We start from the raw sequence: 27,257 nt of genomic DNA, 5'->3' as shown, positions 1-27,257 counted from the left end.
GCAAGGACAGCTAAAGAGGAGAGAGGACAATTGAGATGAAGGGCAGCAACTTCGAAAGCAGAAATACAAGCTCAGCGTAACTGGGAATAATTCTAACCATTCAACCATTTGCTGCCAATGTCAGATTTCCTGCTTAAGTAATTTTAGCTTTTCTACTGAAGTCCATTTCTTGTTTCCTAATAGTTGGCTAATATGGAGTCCATAGTCTTATATCTGATGAAAACCTTCCAGGCTTACCCCATTCTAACATTAGGCACTGAACGAAGGTGTGGGGTCCATGGAAAGGGAGTCCACTAATAGGAGGAAAGTGAGAATGGGCAAATTTGAACTCAGGTCTTCCTGCACTCTGTGCACTGTGGCGCCACCTAGCTGCCATACTAACATTTTACAGAAGAGAAAAGAGACCTAGGTAACTTGAGTGACTTACCAAGATCACACTGGTAGTAAATATTAGAGGCAGGACATAAAGCATAGTTCTCACACTCCAAAGTCAATGCTCTTTACACCGTTATCACCCACTTGCCTTCAAGTAGACTGAGCGTTGGGTGGGAGTCAGGAATAAGCTAGCCTGTGACACTTAACTTAATATGTGACCTTTGACAAGCAGTTTAACATCTCTGTACCTCTTTTCTTTTTTTCACCTACCATAGGGAAATATTAATATCTGTCATATTTACTTCCATAGACCAGTAGGGAAGAGATCCCGTATATAAAGACTGTGCAACTTTTGGTTATTATTTAAAAAGTTTTCTGTATGTTTCTTTGCATGTATGAAACCACCACAGGCTGATTTTGTTATTTTAATCTGGAGGAATTTGAAAGGATATGGGATCTGAACACCTGGCAACATGTTGGAGTTAAAAGCCTGCTGGATTGTGACTCATGGGGCATGAGTTTGAATCCTGGCTCAACCTTTTTCTAGCTATGTGACCTTGGACATCTGGCCCTCAGTTTCCTCATTTGTAAGGTGAGACAACTGGACTAGATGTTGTCTATGGGCTTTTCAAATCCTAAATTGATGAGTTTGTGATTCTGCCACTTACTTTCTGCATAACCTCTGGATATCACCTAGACATCACATCCCTGAGATTTAGTTTCCTCATCTGGGTAGATAGAGATCATGAAACTTGAACCCCTGTCTCCTAGGGAAGGGGTGAGGATCAAATGAGATGCTGTATATCCTTTGAAAATAACCATAAAGGATTGGGAAAATATAAGCTCTTATCATAAAGATTTTAATGTAAAAATTATTTCCTTTGATTAATTTTTCCTAGATAAAAAGTTAAATCAAATTAAAACACAGAAAGCAATTAATATAAGATACAAAATGATAAATTATTCAGTCCTTGATTCATCTTTAGCGGCAGTTTAATGGATGCTATACACACAGTAAAGTGATTTGCAAATGAATGGCGTAAAAGGAAATTTACATTTAGCATGTGAAGCATGTGAAGCCTTCCCCTGGTTATATGGGTGGATGAGAACAGCTTGTTCCAGTGGCTATGTAGGAGGCTGAAGCAGGTGTTGTGGTGTGCTCAGAACGTAGTCAGACATGGAAGATGCCAAGGTCATCCACCGCTTCCTGAGCCATAGTCCGTCATCCTGACTTTTATCTTGCCACTGGACCTTGATGACTCAGGAAGAAAGAGTGAGGCTGATGACTTTGTGTAACCTGCCTCACTTAAATCCAATTCATGGCAAGTCAGGGCATCACCTGGTGTTGTCATTGGTCTTTTTCTAAAATGAAGGACGAGTGACAACAATCACAACATTCAGTGGTAACATTTTGTGTTGATCTTTCTGGTATCATACCAGGGTTACAGAAGGCTGGAATCGTGTCCTCATTGAACAGAAGTTCTCAAAGCCCTCGTGGCAGAACTCTGCTGAATTCTCATCTCTTTCTTTGGAGAGAAGTGAAGATTTAAACCAATTTTGCTGTGGAAATTAATAGAGGAGTCTGGAATAGAACCAGGCTGATTCTGGGGCTTCCAAGAGATGGAAGGCAACATGTCTGTCTCTTTGTTGACAAAACCCATTCCATAGTTCTTGGGTTCTGCCCTGTCCTCTCCTGATGCTCTGCCTCTCCTGAAGGTGCAAGGTTTGGAATAAAACTTTTCTGTGTTAACAACAACCAACTTTATTGGATGCCCATCTGGGTGATAGGAGCTGAGCTAGCTTCCTGGTTCAAGGTGTAGGGGACATTTGGACAAAAGCTCCCCGATTTTTACTTTCTTTACCATTGACCTCTTTTGTCAGGGCTAGAATATTTTGGCCATGAAAATTCCCATGCCAAATATTGGAGCATAGCTTTTAATGACAGCATTTGTTACTATGCTTGGCACATAGTTGGCACTTAATGAGAGCTTGTTGATCGATCAATTATTGAAAGAAGAAAGACCTGTGCAAGATCACTGGGGAGGGGGCACTGATGATGGGGAAAGGGAGATAAAACACCTTCTTCACCCATCCATGCATTGCCTGGGTTGAAACAACATCTGGACTACAATCATATTTTGGGAAGGACCTTGACAAACTGGGGCATGTCTAAATAACTATGAGCCTCATGCCATGTGAGACATGATTGAAGCAATAGCGGACATTTAGTCTGGAGAAAAGAAGATGGAAAGACATGATATTAAAATAGAATTTCGTTTCCTCTGCTTTGTTCCGGAAGGCAGAACTACCCCACCCTTAGTAAGTGGAAGTTTACAGATTGCCAGAGTTCACTTTATTTGAGGAAAACACTTTTTAACGATTACAGTTGTCAAAAATCAGAAAGGGCTGCCATGGGAGGCTGTGACTTCTCTGTTAGTGGAGGCTTCCAATTAGAGGTCAGGTAACCATTTATGAGGGATATCGGAGAAGTTCCTTCTAGGAGCAGTTAGGTGGTGCTGGGCCGGGAGTCAGGAAGCTATGAGTTCTAATCTGGCCTCTTACAAGCTGTGTGACCCTGGGCAAGTCATTTTAACCTTTGTTAGCTCCAATTTTCTCTTCTGTAAAATGGGGATTGTAATAGTACTTGCCTCACAGGGTTGTTGTGAGGATCAAATGAGATAATAATTGTAAAGCATGTGGCACAGTGCCTGGGACAAAGTAAGTGCTATCTAATTGTTGGCCATTATCTTATGATTAATGCTGAAATGTTATTTTTCTGTTTCTCCTTTTTGTCTCATTTTTACCCAAGGTTATCTTACAGATCACCAAATATGCTCTTTGTTCAGTCATCATTTGTCACTTATTTCTTATCCTTCTTTAAAATGAACCTTGAAAATTTTCCTAAAGATCCTTTAACTGAAGTTTTTTTAAAAAAAATATTATTTCACTATAAATTTAGGCAAAGGGGGCTTGCTAGGTGGTGCCATAGTGCACAGAGCATCAGACCAGAAGTCAGGAAGACTCATCCTTATGGGTTCAAATCTGGCATCAGACACTTACTAGCTATGTGACCCTGGGCAAGTCACTTCACTCTGTTCTGCTCTCTTCTCACCTATTCAATCAATCAATTAACATATATTAATTAAGTACCTGTTATGTATCTTACACTATGCTAGGGACCAGAGATACAAAGACTAGGATGAAAATGTTCCTGCCCTCAAGGAGATTAGAGAAGACAACCTCTGTACCCATAAGAATTCATCTCTGTACCCGTGAAGCAATTAGCATTGAGCATCTATGATGAGCCATAGATATTGATGAGGATACATAGACAAAGTAGATACAGTTTCTGCCTTCAGGTAGCTTACTTTCTACTGAGAGGTAGGAGTGGAGGGGAGGAAGGAGAAACAGGTACGAAGACTTGGAAATACCAAATACATACAAGATAAATCTATTTTGATCCTTTGACTCTTCACTCAGAGATGGCAGGACTCCAGGGGCTCCTCAGATGCTACTTTTTACTTCCTGTTTGGACATTTCCAAAGCTAATGTATGAAAAAAAAATACTTATGCTGAAACCTCCATTAACAGTTCCAGAAGGGGATGTTGTGGTTCAGTTCATCTCTCAGTTAACTCGTGGTTAACCAGAAAATCCTTTTGGTCTCAGTTCCCATTGTTGTGCAATTTTTTAATTCCTAAATGCTTTAGTTCACTTCTCTGCCATAACATGCTCCAGTGCTCCAAGCATCGGTAATTTTTTTTCCCCTGAGTAGTGACTCCCTTGATTGACAGAGATTCCCAACTCGGCTACAACCTTAGTGGTTTTCTGGAGTTGTTGTGGCCCCAAAATTCACCACCCTGTGACCCACCTGGCTTCTGCAAAGTTAACACCACTGGTGCTACATAATAGATGACTCACTGACAAGCAATACGTATGAAGGTTTTACAACTTAGTAGAAACTTGACGTTGGATTCCTGCTGAGCGCTTGGATGAAGGCTCTTCCAGAGGGACAGCTCCCTTCTGCTGTGCCCACACTGAGGGATTCTTCCAGGCATTCACTAGGTAAGGACAACATAATGTCATTGAGAAAGGCATTAGGTTGCTGTGTCATTGAGGGTCACATGATTATAATACCAACCAATGTTTTATGATTCTTGTCAAAGGCAAACTTGATGTAGATGCCTAACTCTGTACAGATGGATAATTCCAGCTGGAATTTGATGCAATGTTGCCAGACTTGACACTCCACTGGCGAAGACTTTGAGAACTGAGACTGCTCACCTCCAACCCATAATGAGGCATCGGGTGGAAGGCTTCACTGGAGTACAGTAACATGGTAATCATCAGTCCCTCCATTTATACTTGATATATATCTCTACAGGGAATTAATGGTCAAGGAGCACTCATGACCATTGTCTGGTCCTGTGGGGATAGTTGTAGAAGAAAAGGACATTGGGAGAGGGCACCCTGCTCCCAGGACAAACCCTGGAATGCCTTTAATATTTTGTTTAAATGAAATCTCTGATATCTAGATTTCTTGGAATTTACCTTTTTCTCCTAGAAGTGAGATGAAGAAAAATAGCCTGTTTAACTGAGACAGTGAAACAGATTTCAGTTCAATACACAGGTATTGCCTAGCATAGTGCTTGGCACAAAGAAAGCACTGAATAAAAATTTGTTGATCAATTACTAATTAAAATGGAAGAACTTCCTATCAGTTTGAGCTCTCTAAAAATGGAATGGGCTGCTTTGGGAGCAGAATCTTGATGACTTCTTCTTAGGATGTTTCAGAGGCCCTCATGCTTTGTGTAAAAATTGGGTCTAGATCAAGTGTTTTTAACCTGGGATACATGGACCCTTTGGGGTCTATTTCTAAAGCCTGTGACTTTGGATGGAAAAAAAATACACATTTATTTGAATATAATTGGATTTCTTTGTGATCCTATGTATTTTATGTGTTTAAAATATTCTTTTGAGAAGGCATCTGTAGATTTTACCAGATTGATTGCCAAAGGGGTTCATGATACAACAAGAGTAAAGAATACTTTCTGCTGATGACCTCTGTAGTTAGTTCTAGGATCCTATTGTTCTATGAATGTTCTAGTCACTAAGGTTCTGGACTAATCAAGGTTTAGATTTCTCATTTCTTAAGTTTTTTCCCTTATGTCTTTTCTCAGTAAGCAGAATTTGTACTGTGATATTGGGAGCCAAACAGTAACTCTTTGTTAAGAGAAGGCAAACTAAATGACTGGGAAAGATAAGACATGGGAAATTTAAGTGCAGCTAAGAGTGCCATTAATTAATGTAAGTCAGCAGCCCAGAGGAGCCACCTGAATCTAAGCTTGTGCCAGCAGAGCCATTAATTAACTTGAGGCCAGACCTAGTTTGGGAGGGAAGGTGTTGATTTCTCATGCTGAACAGAAGAGACTGGCCCACACAACTGGATTCAGTTGCACTAAATGGCTGCGAAGTGACATGCTCACCCAGCATCAGGATATATAGGAGTGAGTGGAGGTTGAAAATCTGGGCCCCCAGTAAATTTCAGAAAGCGCCTCCTGTCCTTAATTCACTATAAAATAATCATGGCTCCCATGGAGAAGGGCTCTCCTTTCACAGGGATCATTGGAACGAATCTATGCCTCTAAGAGAAGGCCATAGATTTCTTTTCTGACCAGAATGCCAACCTACCAGAACACATCTGGAGTGTGCCCCATTCTTACCTCTCCCTGAAGGGTTTTTCATTCTCATTTCCACCTGGGAGAGGACCCAATTTCCTTCAAGGCATGGTTCAAGTGCACTTCCTATATGATGCCTTTCCTGATCCCTCTTCCATCTCTGGAAATAACTTTGTATTACCTTGTACATGTTTTGGACTTACTTACTCATTTAGACATCAGTGTAGTACATTAGATAGAATGCCAAGCTTGGAGTCAGTAAGACCTGACATCAAATCTGCCCTCAGATACTTGGCAAATCAGTTTTGCCTCAGTTTCCCTATTTGCAAAATGGGGATAATAATAGCAACTATCTTCCAGGGTTATTCTGAAGATTGATCAATAAATGTTTATGAAGTACCTACTATGTGCCAGGCACTGTGAACTACAAAAAGAGGTAAAAGGGTTGGCCTCAAAGAGTTATAATCTAATGGGGGAGGAAGCATGTAAAGAAATATATACAAAGAAAGCTTTTATTACAGAGAGAAGACATTAGAATTAAGAGGGGTTGAAGAAGGCTTCCAGTAAAAGAAGGGATTTTATATCAGTTCAAATGAGATAATATTGTAAAGTGCTTGATACAATGCATGGTACACGCATAGCTATGGAATAGCTATATGACAGCTATCATTATGGTACAGTGTAAGCTCTTTGGGGCAGTTACATGAGCACTGAACCTGGAATCAAAGGTCAGAGTTCAAATCTGTCCTCAGACACTGACTAGCTGTGTGATCTTAGACAAGTCACTTACTCCCGTTTGCCTCAGTTTTCCCATCTGTACAATGGGCTGGAGAAGGAAATGGCAAATTGCTCCAGTATCTTTGCCAAGAAAACCCCAAATGGGGTCACAAAGAGTCAGATCCGACTGAAATGACTCAACAGCAACAATACAGGGTCATTTTGGTATCAAATGAAAAGAGGCACATCATATGAGCCATCATTATTATCTGGATAATATGGGTTATAGGAAAATTTTTGACTGAATAATTAATGCCCTCTGTGCTTGGAATACAGCACTTTTTCTTTCCCCATATCTCTCTGAATCCCACCACCCAATTAATTTGCATTATCTTTGTCTATGTTTGGCAAGCATATCTGTATATACATACATACATATATATATATTTACATGTGTGTATATATGTGTATATGTGTGCATGAGGGCAAGGGTTGGATTTGTTTCTGTCTTTGGGTCTCTAGTACTTGGCACAGTGTCTGGCAATAGTAAGGGTGTGTGTGTGTGGGGTGTGTGTGTGTGTGTGTGTGTGTGTGTGTGTGTGTGTGTGTGTTCCCACAATAGAACGGAAGCTTCTTGAGGACAGGGGTTGGGTTTGTTTTAGTCTCCATGTCTGTAGCACTTAGGGAAGTGTGTGGCACATAGTAAGTGTTTAATGTTTGTTGATCGATTGATTCTGGATGGCTACAAGAATCTACAGATCCCTTAGTGGATGAAGGAATGTGGAAATATGATGGATCTAAAGCAAATCCTTCATTTGAATGGCAGGGCTAAGAAAATCCATGAAAGCATATGGAGAAAAATCAGCAAATCCTTTCCTTCCATCACGACAGCTATCAAGAAGCATTTTGTAGTCTATCCTCATTGCCCTTCCATTCCACAGAAGAGGTCAAAGAATCCCTTTTAAAACCTCAATGGACAGAGTATCTTTATTGATTAACTGGCTAGGTCTACATGGCTTTTAGTTTCTTACAGTGCTCAAGTAATTAGGCTCTCTGTCTGTTATGACTTGGTCGTATCTTGTTATGTGGCCTCATCACCTCCCTTTCTGATCAAATATGTTCTGGATGATATCTTTTCTAGCCTTTTCTGAGAAAGTCATAATTGATAATATGCTATGGCATACTTATACTCACTGTGCATCTCTTCATTATCCTTTGAGCCACCCACAGTTGCAAATCTGGTGTTCCATGATTCACAGTCATATCACCTTACCAGGAAAATATCAGTGTTAAAAAGACAGGTTTCTCTATGTGTGGAATTGAGCCTCCACAAGAATCTTGCTCTGATGCTGCATCAAGCTCTCTGAATTTTTTGGGGCCATGCCAATGGAGTGCAAGCCTGGTGAGGTTCTACCATGTTGACAAGGCTCCAAATCCAGTCATGGTGATGCTGTCCAGGGACCAGTCTCTAAGTCTGGAGAGGCTTAACACCTCTAAGTTGGCTACTATGTGACATATTGTTAGTCACACCATGGTATCCTCTGACATGAATTTTCCAATTTAAAGGTGATAGCTTGTTAACAGGCAAAAAACATTAGGTACTTGTGAAAAGCTATTGTCTCACTGATAGCAGCATGGAACATAACATGGACTGGTACTTAAAGTTCTTGTCTAAGGCAAGCTTGCAAAGGATGTCTGACTTTTCACAGATGGATGGTGTTGAATGGAATTGGACACAATATTGAGCCACACTGATGCTCTCTGAACCTTGAAGGCAAATCAGAAAGAAGTCTCCAAAGCCTCAGTAGCCTAAAGAATGGTCAAGGATATAACCAGAAGCCAGATTCATGAGGCTGCTCTGGATAGATGCAGCAGCAGGGATAGGAGTCTGTCTGCTGTCCAGCCTCACCTTTCTTTCCTATTATCATCCTCAGAAAAATAAGCATGATGATAAAAATAATATTGATAATAGTAACTGACAATGATAGGATGATTTAAATTTGTATACAATGATCCTTACAACAGCCTTGTGTGGTTGGCAAGACTGTTATACTCATTTTACAGATGAGGGAAACTGAGGCTCAGATGGTCATTTGCCAATAGTCATTTATCTGTTCATTCACTTAACAAGCATTTATTAAGCACCTAGTATGTGCCAGTGGCATACTACGGGCTGGGGATACAAAAACATAAGTGAAGTAATTTCTGCCTGGTCATATAGCAAGTAAAGTCAGATTCAAACCCAAGTCTTCTTGATGCTAAGTCCAGTATGATATCCATCCATTACATCATGTTGCTTTGCTCCAACTCATTAGAGCTAAGATATTTGTCATCAATTGGTAATAATACTAGAGACATCCAGACACCAATTGAGTGGTGACCTCAGGGAGGGTACAGACAAGAAGCATGTAGGCTGGGCAAGCCTGAGTGGGTTGTGACCTGGATTGTTGGACAGAACATCCACATTGATGAGGTCGTAGATCCATCTGAGCATCTCATTAATAGCTGTTTGTCTGTTTTCAAAGAGGACCATGGCATCAGGGAAACGATGACATGACTTGCAGTTAACTTTGATTTGAGTGAGGGAGGGCTGTGCAAGGTCACTGGTCTCACTTTCTCCTCCTGAGCCATCTGGATCCAGTGACCAGATATCCATCAGGATGACTGGAGATGGCCCAGGATGCCATAGAAGACTCTGGTCCTTTTAGGCTAAGGCCTTTTCATGTACTTACTTAGAGTGAGTAGATGAATTGGCCTCCTTAAGAAGTGAGTCAAGGAATGGTCCCTTTAATTAGAAAAAAGAAAAATTGTAATAACCAACAATTATATATGATGTTTTAAAGTTATCACCTGTCATTGTTCCTACAAAGGGTATAGCGATATTCTCCTCTATGACTATGCTCATCATACCTGTAACTTCGCAAACCAAAACTATCCCTCCCTAGCTACTGCTCCCCCAGATGGAGCGTCTCCCCCAGTAGGATGTGAGCTACCTGAGATCAGGGACTGCCTTTGATTTTGTATTTATATTTTTAATACTTAGCAAAATGCCTGGCGTATAGCAGCAGATTAATAAGAGCCCATTCATTTATCTGTCCATTTATTCATCTGGTTTGATTGATAAAACAACTTTGTGGGATCATTATATATGTATATATATATATATCCAAATTGTATATATGTGTGTCCACATACATATATACATATACACATATCTGTATCTATATCTATAATCTCCCCATGTTACAGGTGAAGACTCATAGTAGTAAATCTACCAAATGTCACACAACAAGTGCATTAGAAACAGGACTGAACCCTAGACTTTCTTATATTTCTGACTTTTTCATCTACACTTAGTGATCACTTTGCCTCCGATGGTATGTGCCTTTGAGGCTATTGAAGGAAGATGCCCACTTTTCTCAGCTGCAGAAAAAAACAAACTAGGAACTCTCCCCCTTCCAGAACTTGCTTAACTTCTTTGGGATCTGCTAATTTTGCCAGTCATTTCAAGGTTGTTTATGCTTCTCCTTCTAAGGGACCCCTTCTTTGGGCCAAGGTTCTTTCTCAGGAAAGGCACAAGCATTTCAGGGGCTTCTGTCAGTGACTTGGAATGTCCAGCCTGTAAAATCCCTTGGGGGTAGGGGTTGTGTGGGTGATGTGGGGAGAAAAGAGCTTGTGGGAAAAATATGTGAAACATAGATTTGAGGGCTGCTAATTCTGACCCGAAGAACATTCCTTTACTATTTCCTCATGAGTGGTCCTACCTCCATGGCCTGTCCTTCCAGCTATTCGACTCAATAAAACAAACAGAGAGAAGGAAGGAAAAAAGTATTGATTAGGCACCTACTATGTGTCAGGCAGTCATGAGCACATTGCAAATGTCATCATTTTTTTTTTTTACCAAGACCAATCATGGATATTATCCTAGAATTTCAGGTTTTGAAATTTGTAAAAGAAAAAATTTTTTAAAGTCATAATTAAAGAAAGGCTATTGAACTAATACTGTTAAGATGCTTGGATATTTTGTGCCTCACCACTGTTTATCAGTCCTAGTGAATCTGCATAAATGCATTTTGGAACCGATAGATGGTCCACTTGAATTCACCTTTTTAAAGAGTTCACACAACTGTACACTCAAAATTTATTTAAATTTGCAAGCACACTGTTTTCTAGGTAGGGTTCTTTATGTAAAACTCTGTTAAAGCCATTCCACATGAAAAAAAGCAAACAAATATAAAATTTCAAAGCTTTTCCATTTTGTCTTCATCCACCTGCGTTTTTGAATGTGTGTTGGGCTGCGATGGGGCTAAAAGCTGCAACAACAAGAAACAGAAGTTCATAAAAGTTATTTTCTGAAGATTTTGTTTTTGTGCCAAACCTGTCTACCTTCCCTTCAGGTGTTCATATCTCTGTCTGCTCCTGCTTCACCACCAGCCAATAGGGTGTGCCTTGGGAGTTTTGTTTCTAGGGTGGAGCTGAGGTTGGGGGACAAGTGTCTGGAGGATTTTGCCCTCTCTCTTCCCTTGCTCTGGCCTAAAGGGCCCAAGGTCTCCCAGTATATCCTGGGTCACCTCCAGTCATCCTGATGAATATCTGGTCACTGGATCCAGATGGCTCTGGAGGAGAAGTGAGGCTGGTGACCTGCACAGCCCTTCCTCACGCAAAACAAAGTCAAGTGCAAGTCATGTCATCATTTCTCTGATGGTCTTCTTCAGCAATGAAGAACGAACACAATCCCTTGCTCTGATTGATTTGTAAGAGGACTGGGGAGGGGGAGCTGTGTTGGTGGTACAGCCTATGTCTTGGGGCAGAATCAAGTGAACCGGCCCTCCTAGGATGGAACTCATGACCTTGGCCTCCTTAGCAACCAGGCAGCACTGTGATTACATGGTCCTTATACCATGACTGGCCTTCCCAAAATTGTACACAGTGCACTAGGATGAAATGAAGTTGTGGGGTGTGACAGGGAATGATATCTAAATAAGGGAAGCATTATGGACTTCACCTTGAGCTAAACAAGAAATAAGGAAAATTTCATAATCATTCAGTTAATTAATAAATATTTATTATGTCTGCTCTTTAGGAAGGAATTAGAGGCCGTAGGTGGCTCAGTGGATAGAGTGCTGGGCCTAGAGTTAGAAAGAATTGAGCTAAAGTTCAGCCTCAGACACTTACTAGCTGTGTGATTCTGGGCAAAGCACTTTGCCCTTATCTGCCTCAGTTTCCTCATCTGTAAAATGGGGATAAAAGTGGGCCCTACCTCTTAGGGCTGCTGTTGTGAGGATCAAGTGAGATGAAATTTGTAAAGCATTTATCACAGTACCTGACGCCGCGTAGTCACTTAGCAAATGCTGGTTTCCTTCCCTTTCCTTACCATATGCCAGGTATTCTGGGTAGCACCAGCATCCGTAGCAGGGATGAGTAAGAGGGATCTTTGGGTTGAAAGGCATGGAGGAGAAGGAGAAATGCTACCTTCCTCATGAAGTCACGTTCAATACCTACAGCTAGTATCTCCCTGAGTCCCTATGGCATTTGCTGCCAACGCCATATACTGGGGTACTAGGTGCTATAAAGTGCACACAAATTTTCCAGTGTAAAAATACACACTGTCTTATACTGTGCTCTGTTTTATATATAGATTTTTGGACTCTATAGAAAAGACTGTAAGATCCTTGAGGGAAAAGAATCCGTATTATGTTTTTTGTTATTCCATAGCTAGCACCGTGCTGGGCCATCAATCAATCATCAGTAATCATTCATTAAGTACCTACTGTGTGCTAGGGACAGTATTGGGAACATAAAGACAAAAATGAAACAATTTCTGCCTTCATGGAGCTTAAAACAACACAGCACAGCTGTATCATGGATTAGAAGTAGAAAGGAACTCAGAGGCCAGCTGGTCCAAAGCTGTCATTTTTACAGATAGGGGAACTGAGGTCCAGGAGGCTAGGTGACTTACCCAATGTCCTTCATGGACTAAGTGCCAGTGGCGGGATTTGAACTTGAGTCCTCTGACTTCAGAATGAGTTCTCTTTTCTTGGAATCATGTTGCCTCCTGTTTTATTGGGAAGATAAGGTATCATAAGTAAGCATAAGGTGTGTGTTGTCCATATAGATTATGTGTCCAAATGGGTTTGCTCACAGGGAAGCATAGATTAATATCTCTGAAATATCCCCTCTCTGAGGGAGCAGGAGAAAAGTGCAGGAGACTGGCCACTCTGCTCTCCTCAGAGAGGGGGTGCGGGACTAGAATTATCAGTATTTGTCCTCTCTAAATGCTCTTCAGGGGAAATGATTTGTGGTTTGGAGCTGCCTTCCTGGTCACTATTGCTTACAGGGAAAGGAATAGCTGAAGTTTATATTTGAAGGCTTGCTTCCTTCTCATCAAATGCTATAAAACACAGTGACAAAACAGTGAACAGCAAATAAACTCATTTATCCAAGCATATAGCACAGAGAAATGGAAGAAGTTGGAAAGACTTAATTATGCCAGAGAATATGTAGAGTGAATGAACTCTCCCATGGGGCACTCATGAGGGAGAGAGAGAGACAGAGATAGAGACAGAGAGAGAGAGAGAGGGAGAGAGAGAGAGGGAGAGAAAGAGAGAGAGAGAGAGAGAGAGAGAGAGAGAGAGAGAGAGAGAGAGAGAGAGACAGAGAGAGACAGAGAGAGACAGAGAGAGACAGAGACAGAGAGACAGAGAGAGACAGAGACAGAGAGACAGAGACAGAGACAGAGACAGAGACAGAGAGAGAAGGAGAGAGACAGAGAGAAAGAAGAAGAAAAAGAAAAGAGAAAAGAGATGGGGAGGGAGAGAGAGAAGAGAGAGAGGAATCTCCAATATCACTTAAGAGAAAACTCTCCCAAATCCCTTGGGAGACAAATCATAAATCAGAGACATGTAGGCGGGTTGGCTTTAGCCTGCGTGTGTGCCTTCCAATGGGTTCTCATTCTCTAGATTTCTCTTCCCCGCAAAGAGTCTGAAATCCTGTGTATCTTCTCTTGAAACAGGAAGCAGGAAGCCATTCTGTCTTCTTTGAAGACTTCTTGCCAGCACAGCTCCTCACACAGACACCATAGAGGGTTACCCGTCATCCTTCCCACTAAAGAAATGAGTCTTATTTATGCAAATGATGCAGGAATGAGTCCTGGGTTATATAAATATATACAAAATAAAAAATAACGGTGTTTTACCTCTATTCATTTATGTTATTCTTATCATTTAGAGAACACTGGGAAGATGAGCTGGAAGGATAAAAAAGTGTGCATGTGGAAGGTATCACATAGTAGGCACTCAATCAAGACCTCTTGAGCTGATTTCTGCCCCAGGCCTCCCTGTTCGAAGGATGCTGTGCATTTCCCTTCTATTCCTGTAGTCTCAGTCAGTTAACAAGCATTTTATTCACTGCTATTATTGCTTGCTATGTGGTGACGTGGAGAGAGTGTTAGGCTTGGAGTGAGGAAAGACCTGAATTCAAATCCTGCCTCTAACACTTACATGTTGTGCAACCCTGGGCAAGTTAACTTCTCTCAGCCTCAGTTTCCTTGTCTATAAAATAGGGATAAAAAAAATAGCACTTGCCTCAGGTTCAGGGCAGCTAGGTGGCACAGTGGATAGAGCACCAGTGCAGGAGTTGGGAGGACCTGAGTTCAAATCTCACCTCAGACACTTGACACTCATTGGCTGTGTGACCTTGGGCAAGTCACTTAACCCCAATTGCCTCATCCTGGGCCATCTCTAGTCATCCTGATGAATAATCTGGTCACTGGATTCAGATAGCTCTGGAGGAGAAGTGGGGCCCTCCCTCACTCAAAACAAAGTCAAGTGCGAGTCATGTCATTATTTCTCTGATGGCATGGTCTTCTTCGGCAACGAAGGATGAACACACACAAAATTTGTGAGGATCAAATGAAATAACATTGGCAAAGCACTGAATAACCTTAATTCCATTATTATTAATATTACTACTGCTGCTACTGCTTCTGCTACTACTGCTACTGCAACTACTGCTACAGCTACTACTGCTACTGCTGCTGCTACTACTGCTACTACTACTACTACTACTGCTACTGCTTCTACTGCTACTACTACTACTGCTGCTACTGCTGCTATTACTACTACAACTGCTATTTGCCAGGCGCTGTGCCTTAGCATTAAGGATACAAGAAAGGCAACTCCCCCCAAAACTCCCAAATCTGCCATCAAGGAATGGGGAATCTAATCATCCAGGAATCTAATGGGGAAGTACACATGAGATATAAACAGACTAGATGGAGAGCAACCTCAGAGGCAAAGTTCAGGTATGCAGCCTCATTTTAGAGGATACATCATGACATCATAGAGCTAGAACTTGAAAGAAGCTTTTAATTTGTGTTGTTTAGTTGTTTCCCTCATGTCTGACTCTTCATGAATCCATCGGGGATTTTCTTGGCAAAGATACTGAAGTGGTTTGCCATTTCTTTCTCCAGCTCATTTTACAGGTGAGGAAACTGAGGCAAACAGGGTTAAGTGACTTGCCCAGGGTCACACAGCTACTATGTGTCTGAGGTCAGATTTGAACTCAGGAAGATGAATCTTCCTGACTTCCAGCCCTGCATTCTATGCACTATGGCACCCAACTAGCTGCCCCTAACCCAGGAGTTCTGTGTACTAATGAAATCATAGATCCAGTCCTTACCCCTGCTTTATGCCTAGATTCTAGCTCAGGCCCAGGCACATAGGAGATGATGGTTTAATGCTTATTGACTGATAAGTTAACAGTTGCAAAATTAGAAATTCACTATGTCCCCTTTGGAATATTTGGCTGATTGGTTCTTGAAAAACAGCTAGATTCTAGCTCAGTGCCTGGCAGATAGGAGGTGATGATTCAATGCTTGTTGACTATATCCTCTTTGGAATTTTTTGATAATTTGTTCTTGAAAAATAACACGAGATGCTGTCAAGGATCATCTAATAATGGAACCAGTTGGCTGAAGGCACCTTGAAGATAGGAATTATCTTTCTTTTGTCTTTGGATCCCAGTGCCTAGCACACAGCTGGTTTTAATAGCTGTTGTTGACTTATTGGTTGGTTGATGGAGTATGAGATAATAGATGGCAGGATTTAGATTTGGAAGAGATCAAAAGGGAGCATCCGCTGTACTTTCCACTTGACAAATTAGGAAACTGAGGCCCAGAGAAAAGCTGGGATTTGTACCTAGGTCTTTTGATTCTAAAACCAATACCCTTTTTGTGGTACTCAGATGACACTTTGTCAGGTGTACTATAGAGAAACCTAAGGGAAAAAATCCTCCAGCTATGATTGAGAATCCCTTTCCTCTTGTAGAATGGATCTCCAAAGAGTGAGGAGACTGAAGATTCATAGCACAAATGAACAAAGTAAATGTGACCTCAATGTGATCTCCAAGCTGGCCTCTTCTCGGCCATTGGAATTCAGAGCTGGATGTCTCTGCTAAAGCCCTTTGGGACCATTTGAAAATCATGGACCCTGCGTGTTTTATGCTCAAGGAGAATGCCCAGTTATTTTTCTCCACACCCATAGAAAGGGACATCCAGATGTCAAGAGATTTCTGAGTGAGGCAGAAATAGCCACTGCAGCCAAAAGTGCTCCTTCATTTCCATCTTATGCATTTCATTATCTATTCATTTTAGTTTCATTCATTCCTTCCACTTATTTAATGTTTGATTCAAGAAGTCAGGAAACAATACTAGGATTTTCAGTTATGCAAAAATTATGTAACGTGTTTTCATTTGTGCAAGACTGTTAGAGTTCACATGTTCTCTTTGATGAATTTCTCAATAAAAAAGAATTTTAGGTTATGTTGTTAATTTATAGCTTACCCAGAATTTTAAAATCTAGATTCTGGACAGGAAAGGACAGAAAAAGAAAGTGGTGGTGGGGCAGCAGCAGAGATGGACATGGAAGAGAAAAAAATACATGGGTCAGGCAAAAGTCATTGGATTGGGAGTCCAGAGACCTGTGTTCTAGTTTTGGCCCTTCCATCAACCCCCTGTGGAACCCTGGACAAGTTACACACCTTCTCTTGACCTTTTGTAAGAGGAGAGGGTGTGCCAGATTCTCTCTAAAGTCTCTTTGAAGGGTGGAGCCAAGATGGTGGAGTAGAAAGATGCACATACACTAGCTCTTCCCCACAGCCCATAAAATACCTGTAAAGAAGGACCCTCAATAAATTCTAGAGCAGCAGAAGCCACAGAACAATGTAGTGGAGGAGTTTCTAACCCAGAGTAACCTGAAAGACCAATGGGAAAGGTCTGTTGCACTGGACATGGAGCAGAGCCCAGCCTTGGCCACACGGCACTGGGAGAAGCAGGACTGAGCAGGGGTCAGGGACAGAATCTCTAGTGGCAGCACAAACCCCTCAACCCACAGGCGCTAAAGGTCAGTGAGAGGGTTTTTTTGGCTGGCCAAGAAGGGAGCAGGGTGTCCCCATAACTCAGGCCTCCTCAGGTGGCAGCAGTAGAGACAGCAGTGGATGGGGCTCCCAAAGCAGGAAGTAGCCCGCATCCATTGCTGAAGGTCTCATCATAAAGCCCCTGAGGGAACTGAGCCCTGCCTGAGCAGCTGATCTTAATCTCACACTGGATAGCAGCCCTGCTCCTGCCTAAAGTCCCTGGGGGATTGGAGCAGCTCATCTGAATCTCAGCCCCCAGTGCTGGCTTGGCAGAGCTGGAGGTGAGGTGGTTGTGGAGAGGAAACTCAGAAGTCAAGTAACTGGCTGGGAAAATGCCCCAAAATGGGGAAAAAAATAAGACCATAGAAGGTTACTTTCTTGGTAAATAGGTGTCTCCTCCCATCCTTTCAGATGGGGAAAAACAAGGCATACTGTCAGTGGAAGTCAAGACCCCTGCCTCCAGGGCCTCCAAAGGGAACTTAAACTAGGCTCAGGCAATATATGAGCTTGAAAAACGAGTTAGCAGCTTACTAAAGGAGAACCAAAAAAAATGCTGAGGAAAATAACACCTTTAAAAAGAGGCTAACTCAACTGGAAAAAAGAGGTCCAAAAAGCCAAAAAGCAGAATTAGCCAAATGGAGGAGAAGGTCCAAAAGCTCACTGAACAAAATAGTTCGTTGAAAGAGAAAATTGAGTTCAGGGAAGCTAATGACTATGAGATAAACCAAGCAGTTAAAAAACAAAACCAAAAGTTTGAAAAAATAGAAGATAATGTGAAACATCTCATTGGAAAAACAACTGACCTGGAAGATAGATCCAGGAGAAACAATTTAAAAATTATGGGACTACCTGAAAGCCACGATAAAAAAAAAAAGCCTAGACATCATCTTTCATGAAATTATCAAGGAAAATTGCCCTGATATTCTAGAATCAGAGGACAAATTAAATATTGAAAGAATTCACTGATCACTCCTGAAAGAGACCCGAAAAGAGAAACTCCTAGGAATATTGTGGCCAAATTTCAGAGTTCCCAGATCAAGGAGAAAATACTGCAAACAGCTAGAAAGAAGCAATTTGAGTATTGTGGAAATACAATCAGGATAACACAGGATCTGGCAGCTTCAACATTAAGGGATTGAAGGGCTTGGAATAGGATATTCCAGAAGTCAAAGGAACTGGGATTAAAACCAAGAATCGCCTACCTAGCAAAACTGAGTATAATACTTCAAGGGAATAAATGGTCATTCAGTGATATAGAGGACTTTGAAGCATTCATATTGATGAAAAGACCAAAACTGTATAGAAAATTTGACTTTCTAACACAAGAATCAAGAGAAGCATAAAAAGGTAAACAGGAAAGAAAAATCATAAAAGACTTTCTAAAGCTGAACTGTTTACATTCCTACATGGAAAGAAAATATTTATAACTCTTGAATCTTTTCTCAGTATTTGGGTAGGTGGAGGGATTGTACATACACACACATACACATATATAGACAGAGAGTACAGGGTGTGTTGAATCAGAAGAGATGACATCCACACACACACACACACACACAATAAAATAAAATAAAAATTAAGGGGTGAGGGAGGAAAATACTGGGAGGAGAAAGGGAGAAATGGAATGGGGCAGGCTATAACTCATAAAAGAGATAAAAAAAAATCTTGTTCAATGGAGGAGAAAAGGGAGAAGGGGAGAGAGGAAAAGTAAAATCTCTTTGAGCTTTGACACTCTATAATTATGCCCAACTAAGTGTACTCTTCTCAGTAGGGCAAGGATTGTGAGCTCTGACTCCCCCATAGCTCATATATAGGAGAACTGAAGAGAGACTTCTGGAGAAGCAACTTACTTGAGAAGCAGCTGAGGCTCTTGCTTCATCCAGAACTTAGGGTGGTGTTTGAAACATCCTTAAAACAATTCATTCATTCACAGTGAAATTAGACTCTTTCTACTTAGTGCATAAGGGATGCCCAGGCCTGTTGGAGAGAGAGAATCAAGTTTTTGTTATTCTTTTTGAGGATTGACTCAGCCAGGTGACTCCTTCCAGGTGAATTTCTGAAAGAGAGTATTGGGCTTATCCCTCTGTCAGAAATACAGGGTGTCCCCAAAGTCTTAGTTTTGGGAAACCCTGTACGATGACACTTAATCTCTGGACATCAAATGGCAAATGCACTGTGAACAGGTACATGAGCCTTGGAAAGGATCTCCAACCTGAACCATTATTTTAAGATTTGTTTCCTCTGCCCAAATGCTATAATCATTGGTCAGCTCAGTAGGGGAAGCTTTGAGGTGACCCCTGCCAATAAGTTGAATGGTCCAGTATCAGCATGGGGAACCTGTGGCCTCAAGGTCACATGTGGCCCTCTAGGTCCTCAAGGGTGAACCTTTGCCTGAATGCAAACTTTAATACTTAATATATGACCAATACAATCATAGGTACAGTCCCTATTCTTATCTTATGACTGACATACTTGAGACATTGGTCATTTCTCCAAAAAAAGGCTGTCTCTGTATGGCTTAGTTGATGAGTGCCAGCATGATCTGGGCACAGGGCCACCCTTGAGGACCTAGAGGGCCACATGTGGCCTTGAGGCCTCAGGTTCCCTTCCCCTAGTTGGTTGAGAGAAGAAACTGGACTAGAAGACAGGTAGCCTCACCAAAAGAAGTCAGGACAGATGACCAGACCAGCTAATGGTGTGGTATCCAGTGGGTGAGGGTGGATGGCATAGAGTCCATCAGTAATAGATTGGGAACTATCACCTGCAGTGTTACTTTTGTGATAATCATATCCCATTCTCTTCCACAGGAATTCCCCAACCCAACAGAAAGTTGTCATTCCTGACTCACTCAAGTTTTGTTCTACGTTTTACCCTTCAAACCCAGGGAGCCTCTTTGTCAGGGCACAAGGCTGTCTCTTCAGAGTCTAGCACAGTGCTGTATTTCAGCAATGTTCCAAGGGCTTACTGATCTGTACATACATCTAGCTGATGGCCCTACGTTGGGGTACTTTTTTTTTGTTGTCCTTTCTAGTTTTTGTAGCTTTTCTTTCTTCTTTACTGTCCCCTCCCCCCGCCCCTTCCTCCTTCAAGGTTCCAAATGAGAAAAGTTGAGATGATTCTGGCTTTCATCAGCTAGGCTCTACAGCTGACCCCCCATTTTTTTTTCTTTTTTGCAGAAATAACCATTGTACCAAGTATGTTAGACATAAAATTAGAATAGGAATTGTACCTATAATTGTATTGATCGTATATTAAGCATAAAATATAAATATCCACTTAATAAAAAAAAGAATGAACATATTTATTAATTAGAGTCTGGTTTATAGTTAAGCCAAACCTCTGATTGGGCAGCGGTAAAAGCAATCTCTTCATTTGTCTGTTCTTTTGCTTTCATTTGGTGGGAGTGCTGGGAGTCTGCTGAACTCTGAGCCAAAGGGCAGAAGCAGAAAGAAGGAACGGTGCTATACAGTAAAGTTGACATATCTGTTATTTTTGTTTTTTGGAATGCAGATTCCTTTCATAATTCTTTAAATAAAGTCAAATTTGCCATACAGTGATAACTGTCTGTAGGACCTACTGCTCACTGGTTGTTGTGTGGATCAAATGAGACAGTGCTGTTAAAGTGTTTACTTTTCATAGTGCTTGGTGCATATTAGGCACTATATAAATAATGCCTCTTATTACTCTTATTACCACCTTGGGCATGTCACCTAATCTCTGTTTGCCTCAGTTTCCTCGATTATAAAATGGGGATCTCAATAGCACCCAACTCCTAGGGTTATTATGAGAATTAAATAATACTTGGAAAACACTTAGCACAGTGCTTGGCACAAGCAAAAGGTTAATATCATTAACATTATTTATTAACAATTCAATTTTCATAATTTACATTTTAGAATATATCTCATATATAATAAATATATAAATTTATAATTATTAATAATAATTAATATTATTAACCTTAAAGAGGAAGACTCTATCCCTGAGGATAGGCACTGTTTTTTTTTGGAGTCTGTATCTCTAGTACCTAGGACAGTGTCCATAATAGGTGCTTAATACATGCTAGGGGAGTTGAAGTGACCTGAAGCTAACCACCATAGGCCGTCCTGAGTTCATTGCATACTTTGGAATGCTTACCCCTCCTTCTTTTCTCCTTTTCTTACCCCTCTGCTCAACCAAAGGGCCAGTTCCAAGATGAGTTATGGTGTGGCCCAAGTTGTATTTACTAATAGTTATGACCTCCCTCTCCCCCATCATTTTCTTTTGATACCATTTAAAAAGAATTCATTTGACTTCTCCACAGCCCTCTTGAGGAATTGGACTGCTCAGCAAGAGCTCAGCTGCTGGGTGGCAGCTTTTAAGCCTGACCTCATCTTCATTCTTCATTAGGCAGGTCAGTCCTGGAAGCAGATGGATCTCTGGCAGCCCTTTTCCTCCAGGCTGCGTTTGGTGCACCATGTTATTTTTGTTCAATAATTGTAGTCTCACACACTGCACAGGACTAAAAATAGGGACTTATTCCCTTGTTCAACAGAGAAACTGTAATATTTCCCCAGGGGGAAAAGAAATGTTGATTTTTTTCTTGATTGGGGTCAAAGGAGATGGAAAATTTTCTGGAAACTCAACCCTAAACCCTTCTCTGAATCTCTTTATCAGACTAAGATACACAAACATTATTACTGATGTCCTTCAGCAGCAGCACTCCCTGTGGGCCAAGTTGTTTTGGTAAACTCATAACCTTTTTCAAGAGTTAAGTAATTATGAGGAAATTCAACAAGTCAACAATTAGCATTTATTAAACACCTGCTATATTCAAGGGACTGTTTTAAGTTTTATAGACTCCAAAAAATAGTTCCGGCTGTCAAGAAGCAACATTCTACTAATGGATGGGGAAGATGCAACATGTACCCAGAGAAATAAATCCAAGATTGTCTGAGGAGGGGGAGCAGGAAGGATCCCCATGTGAGGTGTCTCCTGAGATAAACCTTCCAGGCTTAAGGGAATTTCCTTACTTGGGAGATCTCTACATCAATGAAATCACAAGTCCAGTAATTTCCTCTAATACTTGCACTGGATGCCTCACAGAGCTTAAGACGAGGCCCTTAATAAATGTCCATTGTGGAGACGAAATGAGATGATTTATACGGAGTCCATTGTACATGTATAAATATAAGAAATTGTCATTATCTGGGTTTCTTCTCTACTTCCTGTTTTCTTTTTTTACTCTTTTTTCTCCTCCTCTTCTTTTTCTTTACTTTTCTTTTTTCCTGCTTTTTTCCTCCTTTTCTTTCTTCTCCTTTTCTTCCTTTTCCTCTTTCTCCTCATCTTCTGCTTCTTTTCCTTTCTGCTCCTCTTTTCCCTTCTCTTTCTTTTTTGTCCCTCTTTTTTCTCATATCCTTCCCCTTCTATGTACTAGGCATTAGGGATACAAATACCAAAAAGGAATCAATCCCCACCTTCAAGGAGCTCATGAGGGAGACAACTAGTGCACGTATAAGAACCAGGATAAGGTGACGAACACGAATAAATATGAAGTCATTAAATACAAGCTCGTTGGAGGGAGAGCATAGCATGGGGGTGGGGTATCAGGAAAGGCTTCATATTGAAACCTCACTTGGGCTGAATCTTGAAAAAGGAGCCATCCTACTGTCCCCATGAGAATAAAGCCAAAAGTAACTTAAAAGTGGGATTTGATTGTTGATGATGGTTAAAAGGAAAATAATTTGTTTCACAGATTCCCATTGACTTCTAACTAAATAAAAGGTGACAAACAGACCCATTGCCTGCTGACCACCACTGATGGTCATTGGCAAGTTATTCTGGAATTCTTGTTTATGCTAAGTCTGAACACAACTCCTGAGGTGGAGACAGGATCAACTAAATCTTGGAATGAGGAAATCCTCAGTGACACCTTCCATTCCAGATGCTTTTGCCAGGAATCTGGATCTACATATTTAGACTTCTTGCTCCGCATTTAGCAAACTGTTGTGCACATCTGGAATCTTGCTCTTGGATCAGCCTGCCTTTCTTTCTTTTCCCATCTGGACCAGCTGTTATTGTGGAATCTTTCTGAAGGGCGTAGATCCCACAGAGAGATGACATTGGCAATAACACCTGGCATTTTATGAGTGCTTGAGCTCTGGTTCCCAACTTTTTAAAACTTGAGGACCCCCTTTGAATGTGGAAATATTTCACAGAATCTACACTTGCTTGATTGAGAAAATAGTTACCCATGAAAACACTATTACAAATTCAGGAATATGTTTTTTATGAATCATAATGATTCATAATTGATGATTTAATAAATGATATAATAAATAATGATTTAGCTCTCTATATACACACATGGAAGGGGCAATACATCTATATGGGATGTTTTTTATTCATCCTACTGAAAGTATGCTTGCTTATTTACAATATTAAAAGATAAGATTATAGATTTAGAGATAGACAGGACCTCTGAGGCTATTGTATTCATTTTTTTTTTTTTTTTACAGATGAGGAAATTAAGACTCCAAAAGCTTAAGTGACTTCCTAAGATCCACAGGCCATAAGCATTGGAGGCAGGGATGCAACCCATGTCTTATGACTCCAGAGCCAATACTTTTCCCATTGCCTTGCCCTGCCCCCAAACCTGTGACCGGGAAAGATGCTATTAAATAGCACACAAGCTATTAAATAGGAAGGAAATCTCAGAAAGGATATGCTGCTTCCTTCATGAGGTTCGGCATAGAAGGAGGACCACATTGGGATGTATTCACTTCAAGGAAGTTTTCCTGGAAACCCAAGCAATCAATCAATTGATGTAATAGGTAGAGCATAGGACTTAGAGTCAGAAAGCTCTGAGTTCAAATCCTGCCTCAGTGATTTACTAACTGTATGACTCTGGACAAGTTAATCTCTCTCATCTGTAAAATGGAGTTGGATTTGAGGCCTCTGTGGTTCCTTCCCACTCTCAACCTATGAACCTAAGTATATACAAGAGGTGTGAAGAACATACTATGAAAAGGGTGAAAGTGTGTGGGATGGAGGTTACTTCCATCTGGGATGGAAGGACTTCATTGAGGAGGTAGTAACTGGACTATACCTTGAAGGATGGGAAAGATGTCAGGAGGTGGTGGTGACTGGGTTTGGGATAGGGAAAAGCATTCAGCTATAGGCATGATAAGAATGGTGTCATTCAGATATGGCAAGGACATGATGGTTGCTAAGATTCCTTCCAACCCTAAGATTATCTGATTCAGTGACTAAATGACCTTCAAAGTTCCTTCAAACTTCAACAAACAAAAAAAATCAGTTTAATATGAAGTAAGGTGAGGCAAGATTGGAAAAGTAGGTTGATTCCAACTTGTAGAGACCTCCCATGCCTAAGTGAACTTTATTCTGGGAGTAGGGAGCCCTTGATGATTTTTGAGCAGGAGAATGATGTTTTCTGAAAAACAGAATAAGTAGAGATCGTTATCATTTTAAAATAAAACACCGTAAGTTATGACAGACTTCAGACTAGCATTTCCTTAGTAATTTTCTTTATTCTTTTACCTTCTATGAAAAACCCCAAAGCCCAAATGTGAATACGTTGAAGTTGAAATATACATTCTGAGGCCATGGGTAAACATTATAGCAGAAGAAGTTCTCTGAATTGAGTCATACCCACCAAAACCCATCCCACATTCCCTCTGGAAATAAAATTGACATGATGAATCTGGTACTTTTCATATTGAAATAAATACCTGCTAGTGAAATATGTTGCAATCACCCATCAATCTCTTTCCTGACCAAATAATTCCCTATTTTTCCTTATTGAATACAAAAATAAAATAAAATTGCTTTGAAAAATCAGTTGCTTTGTTCCTTGAATTGCATCCAGGGTTTACTGATCGGGGGGGATACCTCTTCTATCAAGTGCAGTGGCAGATTATATCATTTGTGAACTGAGTTCTTTGCTTGAAGCCCAATGTGAGAAGGTAGGGTTTGGGTACTGTGGGACCCCTGTCTTGTTTGATGCTTTCTCAGTGTTCCAGTGGCTGGATGACAAATTGTAGGTCTCATTCTGATGAGACCCATCTTACTGTCATTAGGATATTCTGATTTTGTTTTGTGGGTTTTCTTGACTTCCATTAATAAGGTCCCACAAGAGGTCTGTCACTTATCTATGGAGACTCTGAGTAACACAGGAGAAGAACACAGAATTAACAGATTGTAAGGGTTTGAAGGAACTTTAGAGATCTTATCTAGTTATTGAATCAAAGAATATCAGTTGAAAAGGACCACAGCCACCTGCAAGTCTCATCCGTGCCTGAACAAAAATCTTTCCTATAACATTTGTGAGAAGTGGTCCCACACCCTTTGTTTGAAGACACACCCTGCCAAAGAGGGGAGACCTACTATTTTCCATGGCAGTTAGTCCATTCCCCCTTTATGTGCCTCTAATAGCTGGGAATTTTGACATCTAGCCCAAATTGTCCTCTTTGGAAGCCTCTACCCACTATTCCTGATTCTGTCCACTGGGACCAAACGATATGTGTCTAATTATTTTTCTAGAAGATAGCATTTCAAATAACTGAAGACAACTGTTGTGTCTTCCTTGAATCTTCTATTTCCCAGGCTAAACACAACCAGTTCCTTTACCCACTCCTCAGATGAGATGGACTCAAAGTCCTTCACCACTCTGGTTATTTTCCTCTGGAAATGTTCTAGATTATCAGTGGCCTAAACAGTGCCACCGAGAACTTAATAGACTATTTCAGATGTGGTCTGACTAGAGCAGAGTACAGGACAGTCACGTTCTTCTTCCTGGGAGCTTATCTCCTTTTCAGGCAACTGAGGATCATGGTATCTTTTTTTTTTTTGGTTGCCTTATCATGCTGTTTACTACTCAGATTCAGCTTGTAGTTCACTATTCCCACTTTTTTCAGACAAATTGGTATGTAATCAAGCCTTTCCTGTCTTATGCTTGTAAAATTGATTTTTTTTTAACCTGACAACACAACTTTACATTACAGCATAGTACTGTTGAATTTCATCTCATTAGATTCACCCCGATGTTTAGACTATTATCATCTTTTTGGATCCAGCCTCTATCATCCAATGTGTTAACCATCCCTCTCTGCCTTATTTCCTGTACAAACTTGATGAGAATTCCTTCTAAGTCATTGGCATTGGATAATATGCTTATATAAGTCATTGACAATAATGTTGAACAAGTCAAGAACTAGTGCAAGTCCTGTGCTTACAGGAACCTTGTAAGCTTCCTAAGTTGGACCATTAATGACTATTCTTTGAGTCTATCCATTCAGCCAGTTCCGAATCTACCTAATTATACTGTCATCTAGCCACAATAATTATATGAGGTACTTCATCAGATGTGTTGTTAAAGTCGAAGGCAGCTATAGCTACCTCATTTCCTTGATTTACTGCTCTAATTTTATATTTTTTTGTGTGTGCGATTTTCAGCTAAACTTGAAAGAGCTGTCTACTGACAGTCCTCTCTTTCCTTTCCTTTAATTCTACCCTAATTTTGTAAAGTCTGGGTTTTCATTTCATTGACCAATTGAAACTGCTCCCAGTGACCTCATAATGACCAAATCTAATGGTCTTCTCTTGAGCCCTCATCCATCTTAACCTCTCTGCAACATTTCACCTTGTTGACAACTCTCTCTTCCTCCTGGATGTGCTCTCTTCTAGGTTTTCATGGCACTCCTCTGCTGGTTTTCCTTCTACCTATCTGATTGCTCCTTCTCTGTCTCCTTATCTAGAGCTTCAGCCATGTCACTTACATCCCAATGACCATCTCCATGCAGATGATACCTACATCTATATCTAGCCTTAGTCTTTCCCTTGTACCTCAGTCCTATGTCACCAACTGCCTATTGGACATTTTGAACTAGATATCTGGTAGCCATTTCAAACTCAACATGTTCAAATTAAACTTATTATCTTTTCTCCAAACCAATACCTCCTCTGAATTTCCCTATTACTGTTGAGGGCACCACCTTTCAGGTATCCCAAGAATGAAAAAGGGCAAATGTTGTGCTTATTTTCACAAAAGGAACAGAAATGAGACCCAGGACATTAAC

The 27,257-nt window shown here is 40.8% G+C and overlaps 1 protein-coding gene across 4 annotated transcripts in view; it reads left to right on the top strand.

Moving 5' to 3' along the window:
• The window catches only part of NR1D2 (nuclear receptor subfamily 1 group D member 2), a 138,068-nt gene that overhangs the window by 69,644 nt on the left and 41,167 nt on the right, over positions 1–27,257 (top strand). The window contains exons 7-8 of one of the 4 annotated variants that reach the window (XR_011976582.1): positions 786–4,438; positions 4,540–23,672. The exons of 1 other annotated variant lie outside the window; for it this stretch is intronic. Coding sequence is in view for 2 of the 3 variants with exons in the window: in XM_072651173.1 (XP_072507274.1) it covers positions 786–836 (51 nt within the window). In the remaining variant the exon portion in view is untranslated. 2 more of the 4 variants (XM_072651174.1, XM_072651173.1) reach the window with 2 other exon arrangements.

The sequence above is a fragment of the Notamacropus eugenii genome, chromosome 3, assembly GCF_028372415.1.
Source record: "Notamacropus eugenii isolate mMacEug1 chromosome 3, mMacEug1.pri_v2, whole genome shotgun sequence".
Taxonomy (NCBI): domain Eukaryota; kingdom Metazoa; phylum Chordata; class Mammalia; order Diprotodontia; family Macropodidae; genus Notamacropus; species Notamacropus eugenii.
This window is presented reverse-complemented; position numbering and strand designations above follow the sequence as displayed.